The 15,695-nt window shown below is 31.8% G+C and overlaps 2 protein-coding genes across 2 annotated transcripts; both read right to left on the bottom strand.

The window, feature by feature from the left end:
- Positions 1-3,522: 3,522 nt before the first annotated feature.
- LOC149151676 (copper transporter 6-like) lies at positions 3,523-4,023 on the bottom strand. The gene has a single exon (XM_089443234.1). It carries the CDS (start codon positions 4,021-4,023, stop codon positions 3,523-3,525), a length of 501 nt encoding a protein of 166 aa, XP_089299360.1.
- A 7,363-nt stretch (positions 4,024-11,386) lies between these two features.
- LOC149151675 (copper transporter 6-like) lies at positions 11,387-11,887 on the bottom strand. The gene has a single exon (XM_089443232.1). It carries the CDS (start codon positions 11,885-11,887, stop codon positions 11,387-11,389), a length of 501 nt encoding a protein of 166 aa, XP_089299358.1.
- Positions 11,888-15,695: the final 3,808 nt, after the last annotated feature.

Genomic DNA, 15,695 nt, shown 5'->3' with positions numbered 1-15,695 from the left:
CATGGCTGTTTCTATAAATCAATGGCCTAGCCTTGCTCACAGGTTTCAAAACTTTTTTTATATGCAATGGTCAACACATTATCACATCTCAGTATGAAACACATATAAACCCACAACTACAATTAATCTAAATGCAGAGTTTGTAGGGCCTCCAATGCAGAGATCCATAGGGGACTTATGATGCTTCTCACGCCAAACAAGAATACATTATTGGAACATCGATACAACTTTGAAAATTTTCCCCAAAGCAACACCCACGCTATCATCACCAATCACCATCTTCAACAATTTAGCAGCCCATCATCTCGGGCAAAAATCATTTCAATGCATTTACTTTCCTGTCAAGGTGTAAGAAGTGGCTCTTGTTTTGCAATAGTGTGAGGACATTGGGAGTGTTCACCTGCACTGTGCAATAGGAGGCAGAGTAAGGACTCGTGCTGTTGTGGCAGGAGTTGCAAAGACTATCGTGTGAGACTTGGTGATTGCGGAACAGTTCGTATGTGGGAAGTAGCCATTAAAACAGAACATGGATAGCTGCAACTCTTTCAGAACTCAATTAATTGATTATTTTTTATATTCTAATCAAATTTTGAACGAATGTCATTTAATGGGCATTTAAACAACACATGGACAGATGTCAGGGCAAAACAACACATGAATAGATGTCAAACTAAGTTGAAAAGGGTTGACAATCTTTGACCTAACCAATTTAAAAATGAGTTGCCTTTAGTGCAACTTTTTGGAAGCTTTTTCGGTGAGTTTTCTCCGGTCTAATTTCTCTAAAATCTGCAAGAATTTATTGAAATTACAAGTTATTGAAATTACAAGTTTGATGGGTAACCCCTGCACAATCTAAGTGCCCTAGGGGTTTTTGAGGGTGCTGAATCCATATATAGAGTTAAAAAAGGAGTTTAAATAACACAAATCAAGATTTCACCTTAATTTTTTTTGTCGAACTCCGGCATCGGAAAGTCCAAAAAGTCGCACTATAGACAACTCCATTTAAAAAAAAACACCTTCGGTTTAAAAAAGAAACATTTTTGGTGTAATTAAAAATATATATTAAATTCAATCAATCCTTATTTTTTGGAAGGATACAAACTTGCTATAAACCACTACTAAGCCCTCTCTCCGACATATTTGGCTTTAAAAAACTCAAAATTTTCTCCAATTTATTACACTCGCTATGGCTAAAGAGCCAACAAGATACATTATAAACCTAGGAAGACTATATAATTTTGGATGCAAGTGTCAACTTGCTTGCATTGGGGAATTGGGGATCAATATTTATATTACTTGGTGTGAAGCTTTATTTGTAGCCTTTAAACACAAAACACACACACACACACACACATATAGTGGTAAACCCACATCAAAAGGATCCCAAAATGTATGGCAATAGTTACATTCAGGTGGATAACATTGTAAGTTTTAGGAATCTAGTCTAGAGGATTCTAAAAAAAAAACAAAACTTGTGATCACTCATAAACTATCAATACATTTCTAACTAAACCAACCTAGATTCAACTTAACTCTGGATCTACAAGATGAATCTAGGGTAGTTTAATTATTAATAATATTAATAATTAATTATTATAATCATTAATTATAATTTTATTTTTTATTTTTATTTTTACTTTTATTGTGTCTAGAACTTCTAGAATACTCTATAGACTAGTTGATGTGTCTCATGTTTCTTCACCCATCTTCAGGAACAAAAAAATGTGCTAGACCAAGAATATATAAAGAAAGGATATAACCATTAGTGAGCGTGAAGAGACCGAGAACATTTATTAATAATTATCTAAGTTGTCTTTAGTGAGACTTTTTGGAAGCTTTTCGGTTTTCCAGTCTAATTTCTCTAAAGTATGGCACCATTGAATCCATATATACATCAAAAAACCAGTTTAAATAACACAAATCAAGATTTCACCTCAATTTTTTCGGAAAGTCCAAAAAATTGCATTAATTTAATGAAATGAATTGAAAGAATTTGAAAAGAAATAAGTAAAATGGTATGAGGGATCAAATAATAATAATAGATTTTCCTTAGATTAATATTAATATTAATGAGAGAAAAATCAATTATATATTAAAAATAATAAATTAGACAATGGTCAAATTGATATTAAAGAGATGAGGGTTAATAATTTATATTAAAGAATTAAAAAAATACAATTAAATTAAATTATTAGGTTAAAGAAGAATAAAAATGGAGTAAATTGGAATTAGATTAAGAACGTAAAAACAATATAAAAATAGATCAAGAAACTGTAAAATTAATTAAGAGAATTTGGGAAAAAAAAGATAAAATTAAATTAAATAATGAAAATAAAATAATACATTTAGGTGAAATTGATATATATATATATATATATATATATATATAAAGGAAATAAGAGTTAATTATTTATATTAAAATATTCTTATGTAATTTTATGGAGTCAAAATATTTTAATTAATAATCTTTTAATAATAGTATTGTCTTTCGGATTAATCACACTGTTGAGATTTGGTCGACGTTTCCAACCCGCTAATGTGTTTAATGTGTTTCATCTTCAGAGTTCTGCGTGTGATTAATCTGAAGGACAATACTATTATCAATATGAATCATATTAATCAGAAAAACAATATTATTATCAATATGGATCACAAAAGTCTAAGATCTAACAAGTTAGAAATAATATAAAAAGAAAAAGACATTACACGATCTCTTTCATTCTGAAATAGAAAACACTTCTTTGCCATAACACATATAAAAATATTATAACAAAATGATTATAAACCATCTCAAAAACTAAGGCTGGTATTTGGTTATAAACCAGGTCAAAACCAGCGCTCGTCTAATACATTAATATACGATTAAAAAATAGCCATTTAGTGAAGCAAGATTGAACCATGCGAAAGAAAAGGTATAAGCACACAGTGAGTATAAAATCGCAAGCAATAATATTTTGGTAATAAATTTATCAATTTTTTTTATTTTTATTTTTCTCCGTCGTCAAAATCAAATTTTCAGAAAAACAAAGTTACGAAGTAGGGTTTCATCAAGTTGTTATATAATGTTTTGGTGATAAATTTATCATAATTTTTGTCCAAATCAAATTTTCAGAGAGATAAAGTTCAGAAGTAGGGTTTCATGAAGCTCTTAGTGAACAAGTTCAGAAGTAGGGTTTCATCGAGCTCTTAGTGAACAAGATTGGTTGATAAACCGGAATTCATTAATCACTAATACAAAACTAGAGCTAAAACCATTCAACCTTCCTTTATTTCAAAAACCAAATCCGAAACCCAAAGATTCAATCAATAATAGCCATTTATCCGTATTACAAATTAGTTTTTTGAATATGAAGCTGGGCTGAGACACTTTGAAACTTTCTTCAAATTAAAATCCTTGGCAGGCCTGACCAAACTCCGATTTTCTACAGCACACCCCAGGAAAATAAAAGTAAAAATGGAAAGATAGCAAGCAACTAAAATGGGACAATTGATCTTTTGCCCGAGAGGATATTTTTTGTTCCCTCAGTGTCTACATTGAGTGTCTGTCTCGAATTCTTCTTCTCTGCCACGCTGCCTACGAAATAAGTAGAAACCGGTTGCAGATCCTGCAATAACAGCAAGGATCACACCCAAGTTGTAAGACATGACTGCGAGCATGAGGATGTAAGCAGTGGCAACACGAACTGTGTAGCGTAAAGTGTCTACCAATCCACCGGCCGCCCAAGCTCCATTCCCCGCATGATAGCCTCTAGGATTAGCCAGATATTCATAGAATACAGAAATGATAAAAAGCAATGCAAGAGCCAAGCTATACATCCCCACATGGCCTGAAGGCCAGTCTGCAAAAAAAAATACAACATCACTGCCCCAATAAAAGCTGCTCCTCATGTTTTGCGTTTGCATTGGTGATGACATGGGCTCCATTGATGATGGCTGTGCTGGTGGTGGTGGAGACATAGCATGCATATCATTCATTGATGACGGCTGTGGTGGTGGCCGAGACATAGCAGGCATGCCATCCATTGTATTTCTCTGATTTCCTTACAGCTTCAATTGCAGTCTTGTATGAGGATTGTTTCCTGCGGTTTTGCAGATTTAGAAACAAAGACGCACAGGCAGTGATGAATTAGGATGCGGATTTTAAGGTCTCAAGCCTCCTCTTCATGGGTTTATGATCTTCTTGTATTTCCGAAGAGTTAAGTTAACCTGGGTTTATATTCTTGTATGGTCAAAGAGTTCAGCTAACTGCCACATTATATTCGCCTTGTTTATCGAGCCCGCAATTTCACTGAATTTGATTTTGAATATTTTGAATATAAAAATAGATTCAATATACTCAAACAAATTTTTAATTTCAAACATACATATAAATATATATATATTTTAAATTGGACGTTATAACTCAAATTTCCAAAATTTCGGAAATGTCAATTATTTTCGAAATAAAAAAATCACCTACTTAGAATAAGCGCATTCGATTACGTCTCTATTCTCCAAACGTTTCCGTGTAACATGTGCTGCATCTTTTACATTGGGATGAGGGTGTGAGTAATTAGAAACCTTTCTAAACATGGATTGAGACAAACTAATCGTTTTGCATGGGGATGTGAATTGTTAAAATCCTGCACTTTTCATGGGTTGTGGGGAGTTGACCTGTACTTTTATATGTGGACGTGAGGAGTTAAAAAATTATTTGTAGGGGAAGTGAGTGGTTAGAAGTAATTATATTTTATATGGGGAAGTGAGTGGTTAGAAGTAATTATATTTTATACGGGGAAGTGAGTGGTTAGAAGTAATTATATTGGTAGGGCTCGTCTATTAAGGATATAAATTTATTTAAAAAGGTATTTTTTTGGGTTAGAATTTAGTAATTTTATTTTTCAAAAAATTTAAAATTTAATTATAAGAGTTTTTAAATTATTTTTTATGATGGAAATGGATTTAATATCATCAAAAAAATTTTAGGCACCTAAAATTTTGGAGCTTGACAATTGTAACCCAAATTTCCAAACAAAAATCATACTAGAAATTTCTTTATTTTCCAAGAGAATTTGTGGTCTTTTTAAACTACTCCAATTTTATATGGAGATGTGAATGATCAAGGAAAATTATATTTTATATAGAGATGTGAGCAATTAGAAGTACTTTTACGTGGATAGTTAGAACAATAATGGTTACTTCATCATAAGTGGCAATCAATAATGGTTACTTCATCATAAGTGGCAATCCACATTTTTGTAAAGTAAGTTAATATTATATTTTGGTAATCACTTTTCATGCTATTTCTTCCTGTATTATTTGAATTTTTTTATTTGCCCAAATAACTTTTAGAATTTTACATCTTTATGGATATACTATAATACATCCTATTTGCTCTCATGTAAACTAAAAATAAATTCATGAAATAGTGTTTGACATTTTTTTTTAAAAACTTAAATTGGCCACTATAGTCTAGTGGTTGATCGCTTATAACCAAAATTACTAGGACTGTGGTTTTGAAATTGAGAAAAGTTTTGACGGGGTGCACTCGCTATTTTAAACTTAGAAATTGAAGATGTGAAATCTTATTTTTTATATAAATATGTATTTATATAAATAAAAATTTAAATTTCGGAAAACAAATTTAGAATTCGAGATCGTAAATACTTTTTTTTTTTCAAAAGAAAAAAGCAGGATGTAATTATATTAAGATTATATAATTGTTCAGATACAGTTGTCTCCGTGGAGACATAAAACTGAAGGCTGATCCCTTATAACAGAAAACCAGCTGCTGTTACAACATCAATCTAATGGGCGATGTATTTGCCGAATTGAAAACATATTAGGAATAACACATATGAGCCGTAATTGAGGCAAAAAGAGACCGCCTGAAAAAAAGGAGCTACGCCGAGGAGGGCATAAATCCTAAAATGGAAACCAAGATTGATTGCAGAGGCGTGATGGAGTTCTGGAAAATACGGTGATTCCGCCAGGTCCAGATGTGCCAGCATGTTAAAATGAAGAGTGCGCGCCAGGAGGGCCGTTGTGTGCTCCACCAAAGGAAGGCGTCCAGAACAGAAGGAAAGGAGCGATGCGTAAAACCATGAGAGAGAGAGAGCTCATACCAAATTGATGAGGAGACTGTACAGTCAAAAAACATGTGGAAGTTTGATTCAGGATGAGCTGAGCAAAGAGAACACCTACTCGGACCATGCCAACCTTTTCTCTGGAGAACCTCCCAGGTGAGGTTCTTGTTGGAGAAAAGGAGCCAAGAGAAGAGGATCGCCTTGAGGGGGCAGGGGGCTTTCCATAGCTTGATAGGAAAGATGGGGAGAGGAGGCGGGAGGGTAGAAGAAATGAGGGAGTAGATATTTTTGACAGTGAGAGGAAGGGAAGGTTTCGGAAAGGACCAGACCAGCTCGTCAATGGTGCCCGAATGAGTGAAAGCTATGCGAGAGAAGCTGTTTATAGCAGATTGCCATAGGGGGTGGAGGGGAGGGGGAATGGCGAGTTGGTGATGATTTTTCCAGATGGGCTGGTTGGAGTGCCATGAATCTATAAGCCTGCTCCATGTAAAAAGGCCAATGGAATGAAAGAAGGCAAGGAGAGCAGGGGGAATAAAGGACTCAAGGCTGTGTTGAGTGGGGTCAAAACAGATGAGTACCTTCATACCAGTGGCAATGGACCATCTAAGATTCTGCAGAAAAAAAGATTGAATCTTCCTGAAATTCAACCAAATGGTGGAGCCATTTTTGATACCAATGGAGGAGCGCCTGTGCCAAAAAGAGATATTTCGCCCCTTTAGAAAGAGATATTTCGCCCCTTTAGATATTTTTGTCTGATGAAGGAGCTCCAAGGATTGCTGCCATAAATGCCTCGGTGCAGGGATTTGCAAAGAAGCGCCCTTCCAAAGGACCTTAAGTGCAGGAGGCCCCAACCGCCGGTTTACTTAGATACCAGTTACCATATTATAATATTATATAAATTATGATGTTATATAAAATATAAATTATGAGGTTATATAAAATATGACTCATGACCTGTCGCAATTGAGTATTTATATTCTAGAAAATATTTGGAAATTTAGAGATTTATCGCTTTATTCCGTAGAATTTAAAATTTCAATTTAGTATTTATATTTTTGAAAATATTTGGAAATTTAGATTTACCGCTTTAATCTATAGAATTTAAAATTTCATTCCAAGAATTAGAATTCTAAATATCATTTTATGATTTTTAAAAAATCAGAAATTTCAAAATTCACAAATAAAATTTGAATTTTTAATTCGTAGTATATATAAAAGCTGAAAAATAGAATTTGATGAAAGAAGCTGTGATTAATGTGAATAATAAAATATGAGAGGTTTATAGAGAAGATTCATCATTGCGTATATGTGTGTACTATTATATGAATATTGCGGCCATGCTGTCCAAGAGTAATACAACAGCAAAAATGAGGGACAGCGTACTGGCTATAGATTTTGTTCAGAAATACAAAATTGAGGCTGGCTGTATGTTTTAGCCATCGTTTCCTTACGCTAACACTAGTCTGCTGGTTACTATAAAATCTTCATAAAGATGATGCTGGTCGTCATAAAGATGGATACAGGCCATAGATATGTCATTGGTGGCGTAGCCTCACAACGACTTCCATTAATATAAGAAGTAGGAGCATACATACCAGTGCTCACGACAACAGATGCAGAACCACGTTGTTTTACGCTGCACAATCTCAACACGACTCTCCACGGCTGTTTTTATAAATCAATGGCCTAGCGCTGCTCACAGATTTCAAAACGTTTTTTATGCAGATCTCCAAAACAAGTTTCAACGCAGGTCCACATAACGGTAAATTGCAACGGCCACACCATGATTGTATGCAAAACAAGTTGCTCCACCGTATGCAATGGTCAACGCATTAACACATCTTAGTATGAAACACATATAAACCCACAACTGCAACTAATTTAAACGCAGAGCTTTCAAAGCAGAGTTTGTAGGGCTTCCAACGCAGAGATCCACAGGGGACTTATGATGCTTCTCACGCCAAACAAGAATACATTATTGGAACATCGATACAACTTTGAACAATTTCCCCAAAGCAACATCCACGCTGTCATCACCATCTTCAACAATTTAGCAGCCCATCGTTTCGGGCAAAAATCATTTCAATGCGTTTATTTGCCTGTCAAGGTGTACGAAGCGGCTCTTGTTTTGCAAGAGTGTGAGGACATTGGGAGTGTTCACCTGCACTGTGCAGCAGGACGCAGAGTAAGGACTCGTGCTGTTGCGGCAGGAGTCGCATAGACTATCGTGTGAGACTTGGTGGTTGCGGAACAGTTCGTATATGGGAAGTAGCCATTAAAACTGAACATGGATAGCTTGCCACTCTTTGAACAGATGTCATTTAATGGGCAAAACAACACATGGACAGATGTCGGAAAACAACAAATGAACAGAGGTCAAACTGAGTTGAAAAGGAAGAAAATCCCTGACCTAACCAATTTAAAAAGGAAACACCTTCGGTTCAGAAAGAACACTTTTTAATATAATTAAAATATATATATATTTTTAAACTCAATCAATCTTTATTTCTTCTGAAGGATACAAACTTGCTATAAACCAATGCTTAGCCCTCTCTCCAACCTATTTGGCTAAAAAAAGTCAATTTGTTTTCGCAATTTATTACACTAAATGTGGTTAAAGAGCCAACAAGATACATTGTAAACATGGGAAGCGTATAGAATTTTGGATGTAAGTGTCAACTTGCTTGCAATGGGGATCAATATAATATTTATATTATTTGTTGTGAAACTTTATTTGTAGCCTTTGAATACAAAACACACATATATGTAGTGATAAACCCACAACAAAGGTATCCTAAAATATATGACTTGAGTTACACTCAAGTAGATAGCATTCTAAGTTTTAGGAATATAGTATAAAAGATTTTCAAATCTATTAAATATTAAAAAAATGTGTAATTATTCATATAATATTTCAAGTAAAATAACTAAGTTAATTTAGATAATTTAATTTTGGATTTATAAGTGTTGAGAGGGATTAAATATTTAGTTTGCACTTTAAAAGATTTGATCCTTCTTAACATTTAGATCAAAAATTAAGATGAATTTAGGGTAGTTTAATTATTAATAATATTAATACTTAATTATTATAATTTTATTTTCTAAATTTATTTTTACTTTTATTGTGTTGAGAACTTCTAGAATACCTGTAGACTAGTTGATGTGTCTCATGTTTCTTAATCCATCTTCAGGAACAAAAAAATGTGCTAGACCAAGAATATATAGAATAGAAGTGTCCTACAGTTTTTTTAGGGTGCTGAATCCATATATACATCAAAAAACCATTTTAAATAACACAAATCAAGATTTAACCTCAAAATTTTCAGTAGATTCCACATTAATCTAATGAAATGAATTAAAAGAATTTGAAAAAAATAAAATACAGGGGATAAAATAATAATAATAGATTTTTGTTAGATTCGTATTAATATTAATATTAATGAGGGAAAAGTCAATTATATATATTAAAAATAATAAATTAGACATTGGTCAAATTTATATTAAAGAAATGAGGGATAACAATTTATATTAAAGAATTAAAAAAATATAATATAATTAAATTATTGGGTTAAAGAAGTATAAAAATGAGGTAAATTGGAATTAGATTAAGAAAATTAAAAATAATATAAAAATAGATCAAGAAATTGTAAAATTAATTAAGAGAATTTAGGGAAGGGGTTCCAGGGTTAATAGTAAAAAACATAAAATTAAATTAGATAACGAAAATAAAATAATAAATTATATATATAAAAGAAAAAAGAGTTAATTATTAATATTAAAATATTCTTAAGTAATTTTATGGAGTCAAAATATTTTAATTAATAATAGTATTGCTTTTATTACATTGTTGAGATTTGGTCCACGTTTCGAACTAATTAATGTGAGATTTAGTCTAGATTTCGAACCAACTAATGTGCTTCATCTTCAGCCCAAATATTATTTCGACCAAATCTCAACAATGTTAATCCGAAAGACAATACTATTATCAATATGAGTCACAAAAGTCTAAAATCTAATATTAATTTTTTAATTTAATTTAATTTTAATTTTTATATAATCTTTATAATGTGATTAATCCGAAAAACAAATTTATTATCCATATAAATCACAAGAATCTAAAATCTAACAAGTTAAAAATATTTAACTAAACATAATATAACCAAAAAAACATTACACCAATCTCCTTTCTAAAATAAAAAAACACTCTTTACTCATCAACTAACTCTTGATTTACCATAGCATAAATAAAAATGTGATTTACCATAACATAAATAAAAATGTTATCAACAACATGGTTATAAACCATCTCAAAAGCATCTCAAAACTAAGGCTTGTATTTGGTTATAAACCATCTCAAAACCAGCGCTCGTCTATTATATACGATAATCCTATTAAAAAGTAGACTTAGCAAGATTGAACCATGCGAAATAAAAAGTAAAATAAAAAGCACTATTTACTCATCAACTAACTCTTGATTTACCATAACATAGATAAAAATGTTATCAACAAAATGGTTATAAACCATCTCAAAACTAAAGGTGGTATTTGGTTATAAACCATCTCAAAACCAGCGCTTGTCTGCTAATCATATTAAAAAGTAGACTGAAGCAAGATTGAACCATGCGAAATAAGTGAGTATAAAATCCCCAGCCATATATAATATTTTGGTAATAACTTTATCTTTTTCTTTTTCTGTTTTTCAAAATCAAATTTTCACAAATACAAAGTTACGAAGTAGGGTTTCATCAAGCTGTTAGATAATGTTTTGGTGGTAAATTTATCATAATTTTTTTTTTGTCCAAATCAATTTTTCAGAAAGACAAAGTTCAGAAGTAGGGTTTCATCATGCTCTTAGTGAACAAGATAGGTTGATAAACCGCAATTCATTAATCACTAATACAGTGAACAAATCACTAATACAGTGAACAAGATAGGTTGATAATCCGCAATTCATTAATCACTAATACAGTGAACAAATCACTAATACAGTGAACAAGATAGGTTGACAATCCTCAATTCATTAATCACTAATACAAAACTAGAGCTAAAACCATTCAAACTTCCTTTATTTCAAACACCAAATCCTAAACCCAAAGATTCAATCAACCGTAGCCATTTATCCCTATTACAAATTAGTTTTTTGAATATGATGCTGAGCTGAGACACTTTGAAACTTTCTTCAAATTAAAATCCTTAGCAGCCCAGACCAAACTCCGAGTTTTCTACAGCACACACCAGGAAAAAGAAAAAAAAATGGAAAGATAGCAAACAACTAAAATGGGACAATTGATCTTTTGCCCGAGAGGACATTTTTTTTTCCCTCAGTGTCTGCATAGAGTGTCTGTCTCGGATTCTTCTTCTCTGCCACGCTGCCTACGAAATAAGTAGAAACCGGTTGCAGATCCTGCAATAACAGCAAGGATCACACCCAAGTTGTAAGACATGACTGCGAGCATGAGGATGTAAGCAGTGGCAACACGAATTGTGTAGCGTAAAGTGTCTACCAATCCATCGGCCGCCCAAGCTCCATTCCCCCCATGATAGCCTCTGGGATTAGCCAGATATTCATAGAATACAGAAATGATAAAAAGCAATGCAAGAGCCAAGCTATACATCCCCACATGGCCTGAAGGCCAGTCTGCAAAAAAAAATACAACATCACTACCCCAATAAAAGATGCTCCTCATGTTTTCCATGTGCATTGGTGATGACATGGGCTCCATTGATGATGGCTGTGCTGGTGGTGGTGGTGGAGACATAGCAGGCATGCCACCCATTGATGATGGCTGTGCTGGTGGAGACATATGATGCATGCCATCCATTGTATTTTTCAGGTTTCCTTACAGCGTCAATTGCAGTCTTCTATGAAGAAATGGATCTTGTTCTCTAGCTATATAGAACAAAAATGAGATTACTCAAATCAATTCAAAACACCAAAATTTCAGAGACCTAACTGTTTCCTTGCAGATTTAGAAAATAAAACTCACTAGCAATAATGAATTAGGATGCGGATTGTAAAGTCTCAAGCCTCCTCTTAATGGGTTTAAGATCTTGTATTTCCAAAGTGTTCAGCTTGTATGGTCAATGAGTTCAGAAACTGCAACATTTGATTACGTCTCTATTTTTTCCTTGGAACATGTCCCCGCAAAAATCGCTGGAATTCTTTTTTTTTTAATTATCAAAAAGCTTGACAGTAGAAGTGCTTGTATCTGTTTTTCTCGTGGAAATGGATTTATCACAAAATCCTAGGTACCCAAAAATCTCGGGCTCCTAAAAATCTTGTACTTTCGAAAAGGCAGTTTTCGAAAAATTCCCACCAAATTATAACAAAATTCTACTGGAATTTCCATATTCCATTATTTTCCCACAAAAATGACCCTCGTTATACTTCGGTAACATGCGCTGCACTGGCGGAGATTTAGATGCACTAAATCTCTTACACGGGGATAAGGATGTGAGTAATTAGATACCTTTCTAACCATGGATTGAGACACGCTAACGCTCTTGCATGGGGCTGTGAATATTTAAAATCCCGTACTTTTACATGGGGGTCGTGGGTAGTTGACCTGTACTATCAGAGGGGATGTTACTAGTTAGAAGTACTTGTATTTTTGTATGGGGATGTGACTGGTTAGAAGCACTTTTATATGGGTGTTTATTCACGTGGAGTAGTTTCTATGGTCAAAACTAGTTGAAATTTGGGCAAAAAAATTTCAACAAATGTTGAAAAAATAGTGTTTAAATCAGGGTCAAAAACCTCTACGGCACCCAACATCTTGAAATTTGACAACTCTAATTTGGATTTACAAAAATCTTTATCGGAATTTATCAAAATATTGTGGAATTTGCACGGTTTTCAGAGAAAAAAAGCAGTTTGGTTAGACTACCACTTTGTGTATTTGTAGTTGACTTGTAAGTACTTTTACATAGGGAATTGGTTGGAACCAAATTTTTATATAAGTAGTTGATTTCTATTTTTACATGGTGACGGGTTTGTACTTTTATATTGATAGTTACAATTTTATATTTTTATTGTGCTAAGAGACTCTTTACAAGAAGTATGGGGGAGATGTTGACACGTAATATTACATTTAAAAATAATAGCTTAGATTTATATATCAAATCTTTTAATTTGCAAACTTTTTTTTAGAGTTAAAAGAGATTTGATCCCTTGGATCTTGGTAGATATAGAGTTAATATGGATCTAGGTTAATTCAGCATTTAAAATACCATCGAAAAACGATGAGTTCGAGTTTGAAGATATTTTTATTTGACCACGTCAAAATGTTAAACATTACATCTCTACTATATTGGGTTGTACCCCATAAATAAAATACTTCAATCTCCATTTTAATTTTACATCAAAAGATAAAGTAATTGAAAATTCAAAAAAAAAATTAATTTCCTTCATTTAACATATGACATGTAGAAATAATATTATTGATATAATATGACGTCTAATTCATTCTATGTTCAATGGATATGTAATATTTAAAACAAAATATATTAACAACAAAATAATCTTGTCAACAATAAATAAAAATATTTCAATGTCTATATTATGTAACATAATTTTATATCAATTTTTTAAAGAGAAAAATAAAGTAATTTAAACTAGAAATTTTATTATATTTTCACTTGCTATTCCTTTTTTGCCAGGTCTTGAGATGAGTGGCACACCTAACCTTTGAGTGAGTAGGCCCCACCAGGGCATCTAAGCTGTCAAAAATCACCGAGGTACTTCATGCAAGCCTTTACCATGAATGAATTTTTTCCCACAAAATTTTGAACTAGTGACATTTACAGCATGGAGTGCCTTAACAAAATTATGTAACATAATTTTATATCAATTTTTTAAAGAGAAAAATAAAGTAATTTAAACTAGAAATTTTATTATATTTTCACTTGCTATTCCTTTTTTGCCAGGTCTTGAGATGAGTGGCACACCTAACCTTTGAGTGAGTAGGCCCCACCAGGGCATCTAAGCTGTCAAAAATCACCGAGGTACTTCATGCAAGCCTTTACCATGAATGAATTTTTTCCCACAAAATTTTGAACTAGTGACATTTACAGCATGGAGTGCCTTAACAAAACACTAAGTCATCATTTTTTCTAAACCCTGTGGCCTTCACTTGCTATTCTTAATATAGAGTTGATATATAATATTAAAAAAATAATAATAACCAAAAAAATAAAAAGTTTAAAGTAGATCATAAATAGTTCAATATGCATATTGAGCCAAGTCATCCGGTTTATGTTCACATAAAGTTACATTTAAAAATAAAAAAATAAAAAAATTAACGTTGGTCATTATTAAATACTTCAATTTCCACCTTAATTGTACATCCACTTTATATAGAGATAAAGTAATTCAATGTAAAGAAAAAAAATTACTTTTCAATATTAAAAAGATATGTACTATTTAGCCCTGAGGGCTAGCTCAAGCTAAAGCACCTTCTTAATAGTAGGTCATGGGATCAAATTGGTTAGTTCCAGTAGCTAAAGCACCTTCCTAATTGGAGGTCATAGGATCAATTCTCTTAGACGAGGCTTTGCTAATAAAAATATTTCAATGTCCATATTAAATAAAATACTTTTATATCAAGTTTATATACAGAAAAATAAAGCAATTTAAATTTAAAAATTTCTTATATTTTCACTTTTCATGGTAAGGGATATGTGTAATTTGTGGGGGCAGTGATCCCACCTCAATATACTAAAAATATTTGGTGGACTTATCACTCACACTCAATATACTAAAAATATTTGGTGGACTTATCACTCACTAATCTTTGAGGTTTATGAACCACATAGAAATATATATATATATATATATATATATATATATATATATATATATATATATATATAATTTATTCTATTTTTAATATGGAGGTGATATATAACATTTAAAAAATATTAATAACTAAACTTAGAGAGAGAAAAGAGGAGGGGTTATATATATATATATATATATATATATATCCCCTAAAATATGATTTGAGCATGTATTAACATTTTAATGTGTAGAATATGGATCATAAATAAAATATTTCAATGTCTCATATATATTTAATAGGTTTTTTTAAGGGAGAATTGTAATTCATTAATTTATAATATGGAGTTGACGTGTAATATTTTAAATATTAATAACAATATTAGAGAGAGAGAAATGTGTGTGTATATATATATATATATATAGAGAGAGAGAGATGTTTTCTACTTCCAAATATGATTGGGGCATGTATTAACATTTTAATGTGTAGAATGTGAATCATAAATAAAATATTTCAATGTCAACTATGTATATAATATATAAAACAAAAGATAAATATATACATATTATAGTTAAAAAAAATTAATATGTATTTTATATGTATAAAGAGAAATTCCTTATTTCAGGTTTTTATTAGGGAGATTTGTAATTTATTTATTTTTTAATATGGAGTGACATGTAACATTTAAAAATATATTTATAACAAATACACACATATAGAGATGTTTTCTATTTTCAAATACGATTGGTGCATGTATTCACATTTTAATGTGTAGAATGTGAATAATAAATAAAATATTTCAATGTCAACTATGTATATACTATAGAAAACAAAAGATATATATAACATTTTA

Source organism: Pinus tabuliformis, chromosome 9, assembly GCF_031772625.1.
Source record: "Pinus tabuliformis cultivar Carrire ecotype Pingquan chromosome 9, CPIR1, whole genome shotgun sequence".
In the NCBI taxonomy this organism is placed as follows: Eukaryota; Viridiplantae; Streptophyta; class Pinopsida; order Pinales; family Pinaceae; genus Pinus; species Pinus tabuliformis.
This window is presented reverse-complemented; position numbering and strand designations above follow the sequence as displayed.